The sequence below is a fragment of the Emydura macquarii genome, unplaced genomic scaffold (assembly GCF_026122565.2).
Source record: "Emydura macquarii macquarii isolate MOO-44397 ecotype Brisbane River unplaced genomic scaffold, CSIRO-AGI_Emac_v2 contig_450, whole genome shotgun sequence".
In the NCBI taxonomy this organism is placed as follows: domain Eukaryota; kingdom Metazoa; phylum Chordata; order Testudines; family Chelidae; genus Emydura; species Emydura macquarii.
Genome location: NW_027130587.1, coordinates 2,714,385 through 2,733,125, shown reverse-complemented (window position 1 = coordinate 2,733,125; position 18,741 = coordinate 2,714,385). Strand labels below are relative to the sequence as shown.

The window sequence follows — 18,741 nt, the reverse complement described above, 5'->3', positions numbered from 1 at the left end:
AGGGGGCTCCTGGGCCACTCACAAGGCCACATTTTAAAGGGCCATCTGAAAAGGTTCCTGCAACTTCCATGCCCAGCTCTCAGCACGCCCTGCAGGGAGTCGCCACCTGCAAAACGGCAGGGGCCGCCCTGGCTCTGCACCAGGCTTGGAGGCCTGAACCAAGCGAAACCTCCCTGGCACTGAGCACGGCAGACGCCGCAAGCAAAGCAGTGTCCACCCAGAGAGCTGCCATGCACCAGTGGAAGTTCGGCTCCCGCCTTCACCCCGTTCATTTTCTCTCCCCCCCGCACAGACTCTCCTGCATTCCCAGGAGCAGAGGGATGTCAACAGCACTTTTAGACAAAACCAGCGTGCCACGCCCTGGGCATCTCTGGGGGGGGACACAGAAGAAATTGTGTGGGGGAGCCCCCCCCCCTCCCGCCCACCCCGTCCTGTCGGGGATGATTCATGGGCAGAATCAGCTGCCGTTTCCCTGCTAGGAGCACACAGAGACGTGGAAAGCGACGAGACGCCGAGCTGCAGCCGGCGCCTTGCAAATCGCTGCTGCCAGCGAGTGCCCGCCCTGCCAGAGAGCAGAGAACGGCATTTCCCCAGGCCAGCAAAGGGGGCACTGAAAGGTGATGCTCGTCCAGAGACGGTACTCCCGGCCCGTGACTGCAGCCTGCCTCCATTAGCTTCTTCATGGGGAAACCAGCGGGCTGGGCAAAGGCGGGTAGCGCTGGATCCTCCCAAAAGCTCGCAAGCGTGCGGGCACCGGCTGTGAGACAACGCCACAGCGATCCTGGGCTCTGGAGGTCTAATTAGCGCCCGCCCGCTGCCTCCTGCACCCGGCTGCTCAGCTGGACCGCCACGGATTAGGATGGGCAGGGCCACGTCGGCGGAGAGCCGGAGCGCTCTGAAATCCTGCGCAGCGGAAGCCGCTTTGGGCAGGACAGTGGTTACTGGCTATATAAAAGGAGGCAAGGGAACCAGCTCTACTGGACGGCAGGAGATTTCATGCAATCGGAGCCTTCCAGGAGGAGTAATGACAGGCGGCTAGAGCCTGCACAAAGCTCCCGGAACACTGCAGGGGCTGGCGGAGCCAGCGAAAGCCCTCTTTCATAGGAAGAGGTTTGCTGCTCTGAATTCTGGCAGCAGGGAAGCCGGCTTTACGGTGTCTGTCTAGACTGGCTGTGGTTCACAATTGATGGGCTGCATCCTCAGCTGGTGTAAATCAGCCGAGCCCCATTTCTTATGGCTGGAGACAGGTGTGCTTTGCGAAGGGGGGAAACTTTAGGCTAAAAGATCCAGGTCTGGGTCTATCTGCAGCTTCCCACGCACGGCTCCCCCCAGGCTGGGTCAGGTTCGTATCTACTGGATCCCTAGTGCAACAAGAAGGGAAACCGGCACCTCCCGCAGGACCCTGGACCCGCACTCCTAGCTCCAGGCATGGAACTAGACGGCCCGCGCTGCACAACCGAAGGAGAGCGCATGCATCCCGGCCTCAGCGGGGGTCAGACGCTGGGATGGGGCAACTCCACGCTGCAGGGGGGCGAGGAGGGCCCAAGCGCGTTCCTGCAGCGCTCCGAGTGCGAATCCTGCCTCTGTTTGTTTGTGAAATGGAGCCTGGTTCTCACATTGTCCCGAAGGGCGCTCGCTGCCCCAGAGGCGCCTAGAAGCTGGAGCAGGTCGCTGCCGCTCAGAACTCAGCATATCACCGTCTTACTCAGCCCCCACCTGCTCCATATCCGCTCCTGTTAGCTGACCGGCCTCTCTGTTCCACGGGTACCAGCACCCGCACTATGAATCTGCGGAGCCTGCAGCAGGGGGAGGAGAGGGCATGGAGCAGGAGGCTCCGGCACCCCGAAAGTCACACGCTTTGCCACTGCAATCTCCACATCATGGCTGAATGACAGGCTGGGAGATGCAACGTAGCCCCCGTCGGCGACCCCCACATCCCTCACCAGGACACCTCGCTTCCTGCCTTAACCGCCTGGCTCACTGCGGAGCTGGCACCGCCACCGAGACGAAAACAAAGCATGCGCTGCACCGTCCTAAAGGGCCGGCGTTGGCTGAAAAGCAGAGAGCTCTGCGGCTCCTAGGGGAGCCCGTTCCACTCCCCAATCCCGGAGGGATCTTTCCCAGCCCGGCACAGCCAGCTGCATTGCTAATGGGCTCCTCCAGGCTGGCAGGGGACTTTCCAGGGGGGCACGATACATAAGAACGGCCACATTGGGTCAGACCAATGGTCCCCCTAGGCCGGTATCCGGCCTTGTGACAGGGGCAATGCTATAGAGGGAATGAACAGAACAGACAATCAGCGAGCGAGCCATCTGCAGCGTCCACGCCCTGCTTCTGGCAGTCAGAGGTGAGACACACCCAGTGCGTGGGGGTGCGTCCCTGACCATCTTGGTTAATAGCCACTGATGGACCCATCCTCCAGGAACTTCTCTAGCTCTTTTTTGAACCCCGTTATAGTTTTGGCCTTCACAGAATCCTCTGGCAAGGAGTTCCACAGGTTGGCTGTGCGTTGTGTGGGTTTGTTTTAAACCTGCTGCCTATTAATTTCATTGTGTGGTGACCCCTCATTCTCGCATTATGTGAAGGAGTAAATAACACTTCCCTATTTACTGTCTCCACATCATTGACGATTTTATAGACCTCTACCATATCCCCTCTAAGTCGGCTCTTTTCCAAGCTGACAAGCCCCAGTCTTTTTAATCTCTCCTCATACAGAAGCCGTTCCATCCCCTTAACCATTTTTGCTGCCCTTTTCTATGCCTTTTCCAGTTTAGAATTGTATCTTTTTGGAGTTGGGGCAACCAGAACAGCACCCAGTATTCAAGGTGTGGGCATCCCATGGATTTCTATAGTGGCATTATTATATTTTCTGGCTTATTATCTACCCCTTTCCGAATGGCTCCTAACTTTCTGTTGGCTTGTTTGACTGCCACTGCACAGTGAGTGGATGTTTTCAGAGAACTAGCCACCGTGACTCCAAGATCTCTTTCTTGAGTGGTAACCGCTAATTTAGACCCATCATTGTGTAGGTACAGTTGGGATTGTTTTCCAATGGGCATTACTTTGCATTTATCAACATTTAATTTCATCTGTTATTTGTTGCCCAGTCACCCAGCGTCGCAAGATCCCTTTGTAACTCATCTGGAGCAGTTTTGTATCATCTGCAAATTTTGCCACCTCACGGTTTATCCCTTTTTCCAGATCACTTATGAATATGTTGAACAGCGCTGGTCCCAGCACGACCCCTGGGGGACCCTGCTATTTACCTCTCTCCATTCTGAGAGCTGACCATTTATTCGTACCTTTTGTTTCCTGTCTTTTAACAAGTTACTGATCCAGGAGAGGACCTTCCCTCTTATCCCATGTTGTGTTACTAGTTTCTCCCCTCCCATTCACCAGCGTCTGGGTCTCCCTCTCTCCTATTGGGCGGATCTCCTCCCCATCAATTCACCACATGTGGGTGCCTTTCCCTGCCCATCCACAGGGTACGTACCCACACAGAACCAGCCTCACCGATATCCAAGTAAAACCAGCCGTCACATTCCCAGTCTACTTGCAAATATACAGATAAAGGGAGGAGATGCAGAAGCAGCAGGGTCCAGCACACAAGGATAGGCTGAGATTCTGAACTTCAATACCCTGCTCTGCCACTGGCCTGCTGGAAGACTGTGGGCAAGTCACTGTGCCCCTCTGTGCCTCAGTTTCCCCCTCTGTAACATGGGGATAAGCACACCCACTTGGTTCGGGAAAGCGCTGGAAGTGCACGCCCTGGGATGGACTCATTCTAGGACACTGCACCTGTGTTGCCTCTTTCATCCCAGGGTCTCCAAGCGCTTTGCACACATGAATCGACATTTCTCCATACATTTTGCTGTCGGGCTTATCGCTGGGTGCCAGGGGTGGTGAAACTGAAACAAGGGAAGGGAAGCCCAAGTTCTCCCAGCCCTTAGCAGAGCAGCTTTGTTTCCATTATTAATTAGTAGCCTGGGGAGGAGCTGGGTTTGTTTTTTCAATTTGGAAATGAAGACGGTAATAGGGACAAGCTCAGGAGGGGATAGTTAATCTATTAAAACCCTCCCTTTGTTTGAAATGGTGGGATTGGAAAGCAGGGCTCTTTCACAGGCAGTTTCCCCTGCTAATGAAACCATTCTGCCGACAGGGCTGTGTGCACAGAATTGTCGGACGCCGTTAAACGGGAACAGCGCCGGGCGACGCGACAGAGGGCGGCATTGGGGCTGCGCAGCTGCCGGGCTCCCACTGGGGCAATGGGGCGGGGGGCGTCCATCCCTCGTCCTTTGCACTGGCCCAGAGCAGGAGCAGCCTCACGAGAGCAAACGGAGCAATGCTGGTTGGTGTTCAGGGGAGAATCAGCCTCAGTAGGGAGCGGTCCGTGGGCTATACGCTCTCCGGCGCAAGGACCGTGTCTTTGTTTTGGGTTTGTACAGCACCTCGCACAACAGGGGTGCTGGTCCAGACTGGGGTGGTTAGGTGCTACCATAATACACCTAATAATTAGCCCGATGGTGTTTGCTGTCAATGGGTCAGGTTGTGGCTCCTCCTCTTGGGTGCCGTGGAGTCAGGAGTCACCCGCCAACCATGCTGGGGGTGCTACCAGCCCGAGCCAAACCTGCCCAGCCCAAGACCCCCGGCTTCTGAAAAAGGAAGCAGCAATCGTTGGTTTGCGTGTTTGCTGCACTGTCATCATTAGCACCCAATGCCCCAGCTCAGCCTGGAGCGGGTGGCTTGGCTTGGGTGGGTGAAACAACCAGATCCCCCGTGGCCACAGGGCTGGATCAGGGCAAGGTCGACCGCCTGCCAACCCTGCCCTTTTACATTAGGTGGGCAGGGAGCTTTGTTGGATCCAACCCCCATCTGATCGTCATGCAGCGCCAGGCCCCTCTGCACCAGTTGGAGTGCTTGCCCCCGTGTCCTGGTCAAATTCCAACTCATCTAATTATATCTGCCCTTCCTTAAATGCCCCCTGGCAGCTCCAGTGGGCTTCTCCTGCGCTGCCTGCCCGAGATTCCCATGTAAGCGTTGCTCTACGCTGTGACGTAGCTGCCACGCTCCACTCCAGAGGCAGCTGCATTTCAGTGGTGGCTGAAGCAATTCCTCTGGCTATAAAGCCAGACTGAAGCCAGCCCCCGTGCGGATGCATAAAGACGGAGCAGAGTGCACAGGTGGGTAGGTGGTCTGTGCCCCACCCTCCAGGGTGCCTAGGCGAGGTGCTCGGATACAGTGGCGATGGGCAGGGTGCAAGAACCAGAATCGAATCCACCACTAGGAAGGCTGGCTGAGCCCACTCCAATCCCTCCTACGGACTCTGGCTACGGCACAGCCCCTGCACCTGCCCTGCCAGCACGGCTGAGCCAAGAACATGCTCCAGCACCACTCGCCCGCTAGCAGCCATCTCAACATAGACAGGGAGAGCGGAGTCGCCACTGGGGAGCTAACCCCCCCCGGCTGGGCGCCGCTCGCCGGCTGACTCTGCGGGCCCTACCCCGCTCTCCGTCAGTGGAGACGTCACTGATCTCGCTCCCGTTTCCCTCTCCCCCGCCCAGCATCACCCCCGCTGATTTCGGTGAGGTCACTCCTGATTTACGCCCAGGGGGAGCATGGAAACGATCCCCTCCGCAGACCGAGGGGCCGCGCCCGGACTCCTGCGCCTTGCACGTTCCCGCTGCAGAGCGCGGCAATCTTCCTGCAGCCCAGGGCAGGGAGGTGGTGTCTTGCCGGCTGGACCAGCTCCCGCCGTGGCGAGATGGAAACGCCACCGCGCGCCTGCCACCGGTCGATCTGTCGTTCCCTAGGCCCGAGCTCGGGGAGATCAGAGGACTGTCAAGGCCGTGGGGCTGGGAGGCTGCAGGGACACACCCACTGAGGAGAAACCCAGCCCCGGGGCCTTCTCAGACAGGGCACAATCCCAGCCAGCACCACCCCCCTGCCTCCACTGCACGCGACAGCCCCAGCTTCTCCAATGAGCCGAGCCCCCACCAAACCCAGACTCATCCGCCCCGGAAGCAGAACACGCCCTCACCTGGCCGCTGCCTCTTTAGGCTGCCCGTGCACCCCTGCCCAACGCCCCAGATGCCGCCTGTGCCCCCCTCGCCTTTCCTCCCCTGGTCCGTCTTGTTCCCCTCCCCTCCCATGGCACTTACTCTCCCCCCCCCCACTCCCCGCCAGCCAGCTCCGTCCCCCACCTCCTTCCAATCCACCCCTACTAGGGTTCTCCCCACGCTCCTTCTGCCACGGAGCCCTCTGCACCTTCCCGTATCTAGATGGGCCTCCTGGGGTTGATCTGGGGGCCCTGCCTGCCCTGTAAAGACCCACATGGTCCAGCCCTGTGCACCCCACTGAACCTAGCTCCCACCCCACTCTGGCTAATGTGCCCGTCCCCTGGCACTGGGTCTAGCTGAGACCCGGGCACTGCTCCCTCCTCCCCTCCCTGCAGTTCCTCCCAGCACTGACCAGGGAACGGGGGGCCAAGGGCTGCTTAGCCCCACATGGAGGGAGCAGCCCGCCGGAGTCAATGGGAGCTGGCACACAGCCGTGGGTTCCCAGGGCATTCATCACTCAGACTTGCTGACAATGGCTCTGATCCAGAAAGCCAATCAAGCTGGGACTGAGTAAGTCACACTGGCCCAGCCTTTGTCCCTTCCTAGTGACTGTCCACATGAAAGGATAAGAGCCTTCTACCGCTACCAGAGGAGCTCCTCTAGCCGAAGTGCTGGTTCTTTTAGCTCCAGAGGTGCAGGATCCAGACCCTGCTTGCTGAAACAGGAATGCAAATACCCGTTAGCTGGTGTTAAGTGATGGATTCTCTGTTTGCATAATAATAGATGCACACGTCCCCTGAGTGGCTTGTGCATAACGAGCTGTTCAGGGAAATGGCTTTACTGGAAAGAGACAGCATCCCCTGTGCTGCTGGGTGAGGCATGGTGGCATCAGCCATCTAACCTTGATCCGTCCGGCTTTCTGGGGTTGGAAATGTTCAGCAGAACGGAGGCTGTATGTGCGCAGAGCAGATTTCTGCCTTGTGCGGTAACTAATGGTAAACTGTCAGCTCCTAAAGATTATCTGCCTGGGACGGTATCAATATAGAAATAAAAAAAAAATAAAAAAAAATCAAGCCGATTTCGGCAGCCGGCCGCCAAGTTGATAGCATATCTCCATCTACTGGTCTTACAGATTCACACGGCTGCTCCATGCAGGCAGCAGCACCGTCAGCTCCCAGCATCTGCGAGACAGAGGAAAAGATGCATTTTCCCTGCCAACGACTCCTACAAATAACCTCTCTGCAATTCGCTCTCCCCTTTTTCAACAGGACCTGCTCTAAGTCAGTTCCCCTGCTCAGAAATGCTCTCTGACGGCGGGAAACTAAAGCAGGCGGGGGGGGGGGGGGAGTGTAATATTTTAATGGCGAGCGGCGAGGGGGTTGCGTTTCCAGGCGAGGAGAGCGCAGGCCGTGCCACGTTGTGTTTTACAGTGCTCCCTTTGGAGAAAACAGCAGGTCAGGTTCTCTCACGCTGTGTGTTCGGCACGTGCACAGGTCGCTCCGCCACCCTGCTGGCTCCAAGCCAGGACCACAGCTATGCTGGAGCACCAGGTCTGAGCCAAAACCCAGTGGCGCCGATGGGCTTCTGAGCAGGTCCTGGGGCACAAATGGGGAACCAAACCCAACCGCTCTCCACACATTCACGCACAGCCAGCCCCCTGGCGTCTTGCTGGGCCTGTGGTGCCCCCCACACGGGCACCGGGCACGGGAGCCTGTCAATAACTGATGACAAGCACAGCTGGATTATGGGACCCCCAGAACTAGCAGCCGAAGATTCCCCAGTTTGTGGCATGGTCTTAAACCGACCCCGGGTCTGCCAGGCCTGCTGCTCCCCCAGTGCCCGCAGCAAGGGGCTCACGCCTAGGCAGAGGGGTCCAGGCACCGGTTAAGCCCCCCCTGAGCCCTGCTCTGAAGAGCTAGGTGGGCCGGGAGCAGAACCTCGCGCCAGCCACCGTGAATTCAAGCCAGGGCTAGGTCAACATCCGATCCACGCCGGCACTGGGACCCACACAGCACGACCTGGGTCACGGGAGGGGTGAGCAAAGAGATCGGACACCCCCCCCACCACAGCACGGGGTGGGGGGGGCGGAGCAACCTGGGGAACTGCTGCCCTTCCAACAGCTGGGGGTGGGGGTCACAGAGAGGTGTTGAGCAATCGAGACCACCCTACCTGTCCCCCCTTCCTAGATGGGAGAAGGGGAACTTGGGGGGAGAGGGGATCTGCTGTGGAAAAGGTTCAGAACCCCTAGGACAGAGAATCCACCGAGGGAAGGGCCATGGAGCAAAGCTGTGAGCTGAGGGCAGAGGCAAGCAGCAAGCCAGGGGAGGAGGCTGCTAGACAAACCACAGCTCGGCTCAGCTCTCCTGAGCCAGGCCAGGTGAGATTTCCCTGCACTGGGCCGGGCGGGCTGTGGAGCCCCGGTTCCAACTCCGGAAGGCCCGTTCCTGGCAGGGGAGGGATCTGGAAAAGGCGCTGGCAGGGGAGATGGCACGCAAAGATCTTACTGCATACTTCAGAGCCAGCGAACTGGCCTGGCCTCAGGCATGGCAGGAGGCAAACCCCCCTGGCGCTGCAGCAAACCCACACTCCACAGCAGGCGGCAGTACAGAGCACAGACACATAGGTGGGGGGGGGGAGAGAAGAGAGATCCCATGTAGTGCAGACAGAGACCGCTGTGCAGACATGTATTACACCCTTAAATCTCTAAAGGGGCCTGATTCTGCTCTTCCAAGCCCTTTCAATACGTGGATAGCCTCTGCCTGCCAAGCCAACAGGTAACCAAGTAACGGGTGGTGCATTTAATGCACCCCCAGCTGGATCTTCTGCCCTCCTCCCACCCTTGAGTCCAGTGGAGGATGAGGAGGAGACTTCTGGGGATGAAGGATGCCCCCCGTGGCAGACACCATCACCTCTGGCACTAAGCAGACTTCATGCATCGGGCTCCATCGATTGAGGCCGGGGCTGTGATCAATACAGAGTCTATGAAACACCAATAAAAACTCCACCAGAGGGCCCCAGACACAATGGAGCTGCAGTGCAAAGCCAGGCAGGAGTCAAATGCCACCAGGCTATGTATTATGTTGGAATCCCTTTGCTCAAATGAGTTACCTTTCGTATTACTGCTGCAGCCTGACATTTTGTACAGGGATTTCCTCCCGTGAGGCCAAGTGAGTGGCACTAATGGAAGCTAAAATACTGCGCTGCGTTTAGTTACCGGCCCGGCCCTGGGAACGACCTGCGTCTTTCAGCTGAGCATCTCAAGCGTTCTCCAGAGGTGGGTAAATATTACAAACGGGGAAACTGAGGCACGCAACCGCCAAGTGACTGGTCACGCAGCGCGTCAGTGGCAGATGGAAAAAGAAACCAGGAGTCCTGACTCCCAAGTCCTTCTAACCAATGGACGATGCTGCCTTCCATGGGAGCACGAGTTATTATTCAGTGGGGAGGCCAGGCATCGCCCCGTCAGCGGCTAAGCACCCCACACTTCACCAACGACCTCATCACAGGTTAAAGGGGTTCTGCCCCCTTTGAGACACCTCTGTGCCCTTTGGAGCACCTCCTTCTCCTAGAGTCGGGCCCCAATCCTGCAAAGTGCTGCCAAGTCAATGGCACCAAGGCGTTCATGCGCTTTTCAGCTTCCTTTCCAGTGCAAATGGCTCGAGGCTGCTTTGCCCCTCCTGCTCCCGCAACTCCGGGGTCCACAGCCCCATGGCCTCGCTCCAAACCCTTGCTCTGGACGAAGACACAAAAAGATGGATCTTACCCAGAGTCTCCACAGCTGCCCAGGGCAGGCTGGCTGTGCAGAAAGACAATCTGCAAAAGCCTGTCTCAAAACAGCCCATTTGCTTATCAAAGCCAAACTGTTCAAAGGCTGCAGAATAGGAAGGGGGGGAAGGAGGCGGAGGGTGGCAAGTTGTTACTAAGGCATTAAATTAAAAAAGGAAGAGAGGAGAAGGGCCCTGATTAGTGGCAAACTGACCTTGGCAGCAAATGCAAGTAATTGGAGAGAAAGGGCTTATAAATTACCAGCTTTCGGAGCTTGCATTCTGTGCTTGCCGGAAGCCAAAAGCCAGTGCAGGTGCTAAGACCTTCATTTGTCCATCAGAGGACAGAGAGCGACTGGACAGTGGTGAGTGCTCTGATCCTGAGCACAGCACAGCTCCCACGGCTGCAAGCTGAGACCATGGCAGCTTCCTGAAGCAGCAGGATGGCTGGCAAGCAATTGAGGGCCTGATCCAAAGTCTAGTGCAGTGCAGACTCTGCATGCCTTCGTGGTGCACAGATCAGGCTCCACGAGCGAGGTGCTGCTGGACAAACAGGTTTGTTTCGGGCACCTGTTTGTCAGCATGTCTGGCAATTACCTCTGCAAAGTAGCAGGGAGTTTGCTGCACGCCCCTTGGAAGAAGGCAGGGTTACACACAGGTGTAGGAGGCGCAATGCTGTCCGGCAATGAAAGTCGGGGGCAAAGGCTCATGCGCAGCCTGGAAAATCCTCCCAGCCTGCACACTTGGGATGAGCCATTTTAGCAAAACATCGCCGGCTCGTTTACCATCTCTGCGTGGGAAGTAGGTTTAACGCCCAGGCTGGGGAGTGTCCATGACAGCTTTGCACGGCTGAACCTCAGGGGATGGATTTGATCTAAGACTAGGCCCCCCATTTAGCTGGATCGCGAGTGGGATGCAAGGTGCAGATTTCCATATCGTACCAATGCTGGCAGCTGGATTTCCCAGCCTCAGAGCAACACCACCTCATCTGCTGCCTGGCACTCAGGGCTAGCGCCCACCACTGCCGCCCAGCAGGAAGCACGTACCCTCAACCTCACAGCCGCCTCAAAGGCCATCCCAGTAATTGCCCAGCGAGGGTTACAAGAGATTTTCCCCTCCATACAGATCAACGGTGACCAGATCACTGCCGGCCAGAGACACTGCACTCACCCATCCCTTCCTCCACCCCCTCACTCGAGCAGGTTCTGCATCCCCGCCCACGTCTTTGTGGTCCTCAACACCCACCGGCCGGGTCTGTTCCACACTTGGCTTTGGAGCTACGAAGGTTTTATATCATGGGGGTTTAATTTCCTTGCCAGGTTCTAACATTCCCAACTTCCCATTTTTACTGTGTGGCATTTTCGGGAGTGTGGGGAGGGGTTATCTGAAAGCCACACGTTTTGACTGTTTCAATGCTCAGATACGGCCATGGCTGGTGCGATAGACACACAGATAGATAGATCAGAGGCAGCTTATCATTATGCTGCTCAGATATGAAACGACACTAAAGATACACAGATTCACCACTTAAATTCCTGCCCTCAGTTACAAATAACCCCTGGGAGCTTTAAAAAGGGAAGCTGCTGTTCACCTTTTATGCTGTTTGTTTACTTTGCATTTCAGGGCTTTGGCCTGAAGGACTAGATGTGGGGGGGGGGGGGACACATTGTTTCTAGTCAGTTTAACTTTCCAATTCTAGTGCTAGCCCCAGGGACTTGGGGAAAACCATGGGGTGAAAATTCTGTGGGTATCAACTTTTGACAAACAAAAAATGCCTAAAGATGGGAACCTGACCTCAGGGTCCCTTTAAAGTGCGGGAGTTGTGCTTTGACCTGAGCTTTCTCTGCTTGTGGAAGAAGTGCTGACGCTATTCAGTGACATCCATGGACTAGTCTGTGCTCTGCAAGGGTCTGACTCTGAAGATGATGGGGACTCTTCTCCTGCTTTCAATGGGCTGACGAGGAGTCCCCAATGCCTGGCACCTGTGCTCACATAACATGACACAATGCAACCCTGAACCGCAATAATGGGACGGGGAAGAAGCCCTTTTTCCCACCCGTCCCCCTCTCTTCTCCTGCCCATCAAGTAGATTCATATCTAATGATGACAGCCTCTAGCAGCCTGCTCCTCACAGCTAGTCTAGAGGCCAAGTCTCTGCTGGCGTAAACTGACACAGCTCCACTGACTTCAATGGAACTGCACCGATCCACAGCCATAGAGGATTTGGCTTGGGTCTTTTGAGATCTCTCTACGTGCAATAATAATAAAAACCCCACACAGCTTATTCTGCAAGACGCATCTTATCAAGAAAGGGCATGGGAAATCAGACCACATTTCCAGCTTTACATTTCTAGGTAGATTAATTACTCAGCCTTCCCATCTTCACAATCATTGCCACAGACATTCATTAGCATCTCCAATATGTCTGTTGGTTCCATGTTCCCTATTACCTGCCCACAGATTAAGTTTTTGCCCAGGTTTTCATGTCATCAGTTCTAACTCACCATCTGCTCACAAGGAGGGAAAAGAGAGTGTGCGCTGATTGGAAACTTACGTGTGTGGGTAAAGAGCAGGGAAGGTGTCCCTTCCATTCAGAGCCTTTTAACACTACATAATAATTTAGTATTGTTTTTAAAATGAGTTTCCCTGTATTGCTACCATCCAAACACCAACAAATGTGACACTTGATTGTCTCTGCCACCTTTTGGAAAAATGATTATCCAGACACCTTAATCTGATAAAGCAGTAGAGGTAAAAAAGATCATATTTTCCCCATCACATAAGCCTGCCGGCTGTCAATCACGTGGATTGCAAACATTGTTACTTGTTGTTCCTAAAGATCAAGACTCAGCCAAGCAAAACACAGCTGAGGAAATAAAACTTACAAGCAACTTGTCTGGAAGACAAAGGGGCAAGCATTCAAGGCACTTAAGGGATGCTAAATAAAGTTACGCTGCTCAGCACCCAGGATAAACCCTTATTCTGCTCATAAAGGATTTGTATAGATCGGTAGGGAAAGGACTGGAAGAACACAGAGCGCTGCTGGTTAAAGCACCCTAGTCCCTTTGTTTATTTCTACTAATGGACTTGGTTCAAGGAAGTTGTTTAAAAAGCTGTTTATTATCTATAATCAGCATTCCTGCCTTCTAGTGGAGCAGAGAAGCGTACACAGGGCGAGGGGAAAGTGTTTCCACTAAAGCATCACACGCTGGGCCTTTTTAAGTCCCTCTTCCATTAGTCAACAACTTCAAGAGGCTGGTGGCAAACGGTAACAGCACAAAAAAAGGCACCTCTGCACCCCATTTAGTCAGAGCCGACGCCTCTCCCCGTTTGCCATGCACCGAGCGGCCAGGACGCCAGTCACACAGCTCATAAACAGCAGAAAGGCCGTCATGGCACAATTTCATTTCATTTGAAAAGTCAGAGCGGAGAAGGAGGAGCGATGCAATCACGGCCAAAGAGCGACCAAGACGAGCGTGGCAGTGAAGATCCACGGCACGGAGCAGCTTCCTCCAGACGGTGCTGCTGTATCCTAGGGACCCCGCGTTAGGCAGGCTAATAAATAAATCCAGCCCGTCCATCTCTGCCTGGGAGCCGCGGGGAGAAAAAACACCAAACCCACAGCAGAACACCAAAAACGAAGCCCGGGTTCCTCTTGCAACTGGAGCCCTGGACCCACAGGGACGCCCCACTGCATCCTTACCACACAACACTGGGGGGCGGGGGGGGTTCAACAGCTTGCCAGAGGGCAGCCACTCCTCCACTGACCGTGACCTCGCCCAGCAAAAGAGCAGCACCCCAGCAGGTGCCTTCCTCCCTAATGGCAGGAAATGATTTCACAGCATGTCACCCGCAAGGCGGCAATCAATTATAGGGTTAAGGGAGCGCGGTGAATGCAACTCAGGGAAAGTGAACAACTAACAGGGGTTTTTTCCCATAAGACTGCGGGGGGGGGGGGGGGGCATCTAGAGACAGGATGTATTAAAAAACAAACCCAAAAGCCATCAGCCAGCACAAAACAGGGAGCCAGGTCGCTTTGCCACCAGCCCAAGCGGAGGCAGGCTCAGCCCTGGCTGCAAAACTGGGCACTGGGTTGCATTGGTCTGTGGCTACAGCAGTGAGATAACAGCAGATCAAGACTTTCCTCTTTACCCTAAACCCATCGCTGCTTGAAGAACGCAGGAGACGTGAGCAGTTTATCCACATACACATTAAACCCCGACCGCTCCCCCCCCCCCTTCCCCGTGCAGCCCGGGGAGCCCCCACATTAGAAGCGCAATCTGTCATTTGATTAAGCCCGTGCTCAACTCTAATCCGCCCCCTTCCACTGACCATGGGGGGGAGGAGGGGGACAGGAGGAGATGGGACGCGGCAGAGCTGCGGCGGCGGGCACCGGGCGACGGGCAGGGGTGGGGGGGAGAGATGGGCGGGGGGGGGGAAGTGGAGGGAGGTGGCAGAGCGGAAGGGAAGCAGCTCCTGCCCCCTTGCCATGGGGGGGGTGCTGGGACTGGAGAGGGGCAGTGGGGATGGGGGGGCAGAGGCTGCAGGGGAGGGGGTTGCAGATTTGGAAGGGGGCAGTGGGGCTCTCTCAGGGGGGCTGGAAGGGGCAGAGGCTGCAGGAGAGGGGGTTGGCGATGCAGGGGGGGCAGGAGATGGGGTATGGCGATGCAGGAAGCCCCTTCCCCTGGCCGTGGGGCGGATCGAGCCCCCCCAGCCCCACTGCCGTGTCCCCGCCCGGGCGGGCTCTTACCGTGGGCGAGCAGCGCGCCGAGGCAGCAGCAGAGCAGGGCGGCGGGTCCCGGGCGCGGCGTCCCCGGGGCCATGGCGGGCGGCGGTCGAGGTGCGCGGCGCTGGGCGGGGATCCAGCCAATCCAGCCGCGGGAAGGCCCGGGCCGGGTTCGGGTCCGGCTGGGGCACCCAGCTCCAGGGGCGGCGGGAAGGGGGGGGCCCAGTGGCGCCTGCTGCCCCGCGCTCCCCTCCCACCCCCCTGCAGCGCCGGGCACCCCGGGGTGCTGCACAGCCCGGCCCCTAGCGCCCGGGGGGGGGGGGAGAGCCTGGGGCTCGGGAGCGGGGCCCCCCCGCCGGCAGGAGGGTCCGAGAGGAGCCGGCACGTGCAGTCCCCCCCCCCGCGCTGCTAACGGGGTGTTTGCTATGGGGGGGGGCCGCTCCCCGGTTTAGTCCAGCGCCGAGCTCGGAGACTTCAGCCCCGCCCGGCCGGCGAACGTGCCGCGGGGGGCGCAGGCAGCCAAACGCCGCTTCCCGGCTCCAGCCGGCGTGGGGGGAGGCCCGGAGCCGAGCGCCCCAGCCAGCCGCCGCCGCCTCCTCCGCGGGCAGGCTCGGCTCGGCGAGCGCAGCCGGCTCCGACTCCGAGGCGCTTCCCTTCGCTCTGCGCCGGGCTGCGCTGCGCGGGAGGGGGGGGGGGCACAGATGCGCCGCGCAATGTGCGCGCTGCTGCTGCTGCCCGGCTCCAACTTTTCCTGCAAATCCAGAAATCCACCAACTCCGGGCTGCGCGGAGCTCGCCGGGCCCGGTCCGGTCCGGGTTCCCCCCTCCCCCGCCGCGGGCTCAGGTTCGCCGCCCGTCACTCGCGGCCGGGGCGCCGCGATCGCTTCCCGGGAGCCGAGCTGCTGCTGCTGCCGCCGCCGCTGACGGTCCCGGGCTGTGCAAAGCGGCGGGCGGCAGCTGGTGCGAGCGAGGCGAGGCGATTCCTCCCCCGATGCAAAGGGGGGCGGGGCGGCGGGGGGGGGCAGGGAGGGGCGAGGCCAAGCTCCCCCCTCCCCAGCAGTTGCATGCGTTGTTGCAACCTCCCTCCCGGCAGCTCCACGGCGAGAACCAGCGACTCTCCCCCCCCCCCCCTCTTGCATCCCCCTGCCCCCTCCCCCGCCAGGTTTCCCCGGATCACGTGGCTTTCCCGGAGCCGTCTCTCCCGAGCCGTGGTCGCCCCTCCCTCCCCGCGGTCCTCTGCAAAGCCCGCAGACTGCGAGGCGAGCCCCCAGCTCCACGCGGCCCCCTCCCGCAGGCCTGGCGGCGGGGATCCTGTCCGTGCGCGAGGATGCACCGGCTGTCTGTCCTTCCCCCCTCCCCCGGGCGCGGCAAGGCATCCCCCCTGCACACACGCACGCACACACACACGGGGGGGGGGGGGCAGCTGGAAGGGAGGAAAGGAAAAGGGGGTGCAACGTGCCCATTGCAGGCTGCAGCGCGTGCATGGATCCTGGGGCCCCTCAATCAACCCCTTCTCTGCTCCCTGAGGTCGGTGGCTGGCTCAAGCGTGGAGTAAACAGCTGGGATGTCCCCCCCTTGCAGGAAGGCGTTGCCTTCATTTTACAGGCTTATCCTACCTCCTGCCTGGTTTCTTCCCCTGGGGTTGGTCTCTGGAGCGGGTCTTTGCAGGCCAGCCCACGCTACACAGGCCAGACTGGTACCTAGGCCCCCGTGTCGCCGCTTTGCTCTGTGCTGGAAGTGCAAAGGGCTGGGTGGCTGGCTGCTGGAGCTGGCTTTATGCCCCTGGCTTCTGGTGGGGGAGAGCAGAGGAGAGGGTGTGTGTCTGGAGGGCTTTGCTGGGTGACCCCTTGATCCTGGATTAACAGACCGATCCGGAGGGACTGTCAGCAGCTGGCTAACCTTCGAGCTGCCCTGAAACTCCCCTAGGTTGGGCCCCCAGGCTCCGGAGTTGGCAAGGTGGCAGGAGCCGTGTGACACCCTCTCTGACTCCCCCCTGGGGTCCTGTCCAACATTGTATCTGATGGAGCTGGTCACACCCGCCCTGCATTTTTGTATAAACACACCTGGGCCGCCACTACAAAAGCAGGAAAGTTCACAAACCTGGACAGGAGGCTGGAGAGGAGACCACCTTGTGGTGCTTACTCATGGCGACTCAATAGGGGAGGACAGAAGCAGACACCGAGTTCCCCAGTCCCGTGTGCACTCTACTGTACTACCTGCAGCATGGGGAAGCATCTGGCAGGTGGGGCAGGGAGGGATAGTGTCAGGGTTATTAATAAGCATTTCTCCATGTATTTGCATGCATCTGTGTGCACACGTGTGTGCACATGTCGTATTTGCATGCACACGTGTGCGCACAGGTGTGTATTTGCCTGCACGCACCAGGAGCCCTATATATGTATACATCTTCCCCTCCCAAGCCCTGGCGTGTTGAGGGATGTGTGTATAAATACCCCACAGCGTTCGTGTGACTCCTGCATAGCGTGGGATATCTGCACCACTTGATTAAGCACCACAAACTCGTCTAACGAGAAGTGTATTTTGATGGTGACCTGCCAGAAGAAACAGCAAGACACAGAGCTTGTGCTTTGATGGATAAAGAGAGCTTGTTCTCCTCACACAAGAAGCGTTGGGTGGCGGGGCGGGAAGGAGGAAGGTTTCCCTTCTTTTTTGGTTGGTTGGGTTTGTTTTTTTTAAATTAGAAATTTGGGTCCTGTTCACACTGGTGTTCCTGGAAGACTCTGGATGAGCTCTTTGGTTTGTTAAAATGAGAAGCACCAAGCAAATGACACTGGGGGAAGCGTCTTTTCTCCTGCTTGTTTAAAATTCTTGGGCCCAGCTGGTACCAGGTTAGCCCACACAGTCGGGAGAAAGCTGTTTTTGTTAAACATCCAGCCCCCCACAGGCTGAGAACAGGCCCCATCCCTGTGCCAGCCTGCGGGTTCTCCCCAAAAGCCTGCGGTACAGGTCTAGGTTCTGTGGACAACAGGCTAGCCAGACCTCACCCCTTCTTTCCATGTACCACACCCGTGGCGATTGCCCTATAACTAAGACCCTCCCTGCCTGCAGAGAGAATCAGTAACTCTGCTGTGGCATATTTTACCCACAGAGCTGTCCAGAGGAGGAAAGGAACATTATCCCCATTTTACAGATGGGGAAAACTGAGGCAGAGATTATCACAGTGACACAATGAAGGCCACCTAGCAAATGCTACAGGAATGGAGCCCAGGTGTTCTAAGGCAGCCCCCTAGCTGCTGGATCCCACTGCCCCTCTGCAAAGACAATCTTTGTTGCCTCTCGCATCTCTGCGTCTGCACTCCATGCAGGGGAGGGATGGTGTTTCACCACAGCCGTTCTTCTCTTGAGTTCAGTGCCAGGTCTTTACACAATGCCATCAAAGCATCCTCTGCTTCCACTGTCTCCAGGGTGCATTTGTGTGAAATTAACGTGAGGCAATGGCTGGACATGCAGCAGGTGAAGTCTGCGTAACAAGCTCTCCCCGGTTTATGATAGTATTAGCCAAAGGAGGGGGAAAGGTGTTGTGTTGGCATAGAAATCAGAGAGGGGAGAGATTGTGTAGGTTACTTTACCCATCCAGCCAACACAGGCATCCTGCCAGTGCAGGCTTGCTCCTGGGAGTATATTTTCCGTCTTCCGTCTCTCTCCCACACATGAATATACACACACACACACACACACACTCACACACACCTGCTGGTTTGCTGCAATGTATTCCCCGTCCAGTTTTACCAGGAAACAGCGGCTGGTGCTCCTGTACTGCAAGAAGCCTCGTTTACAGTGGAAGTGCATCTGACATCCCCATTAATGCCAAAATAATTCAGGGCAATTAGTATTATTAACCTGGAGTAGCAACGCAAGTGGAGGATGCTACAGAGAGCTCCCCCCTCATTGCCATACACAGTCCATGTCTTTATGGGCCGGGCGGGGGGAGCTAGTGGCTGCCGGAACCCCATCAGTAACGATACCCCTCCAGCCTTCGGCCCTTGCGGGAAATCACAAGGCTGGTAGGTCCTTTCCAGATGATGCTATGGAAATAAACCGGCAGGGCTCTCCGTCCCTGGGAAGCAAGTTAGAGAGCCGAGAGGTGCTCGAATGCTGGCGAGCTGAGGACTGAGGAAGAGAGAGACAGCTAACAGCAGGCAAGCACTAGCAGACCCACCTTTCTCTTGTTATCA

At 57.3% G+C, this 18,741-nt stretch overlaps 1 protein-coding gene across 1 annotated transcript in view; it reads right to left on the bottom strand.

Annotated features, from left to right (window-relative positions):
• The window catches only part of TMEM132E (transmembrane protein 132E), a 192,904-nt gene extending 178,261 nt beyond the window's left edge, over positions 1-14,643 (bottom strand). The window contains exon 1 of the mRNA XM_067538156.1: positions 14,571-14,643. Coding sequence (XP_067394257.1) covers positions 14,571-14,643 — 73 coding nt within the window. The remainder of the gene's footprint in view (positions 1-14,570) is intronic.
• Positions 14,644-18,741: the final 4,098 nt, after the last annotated feature.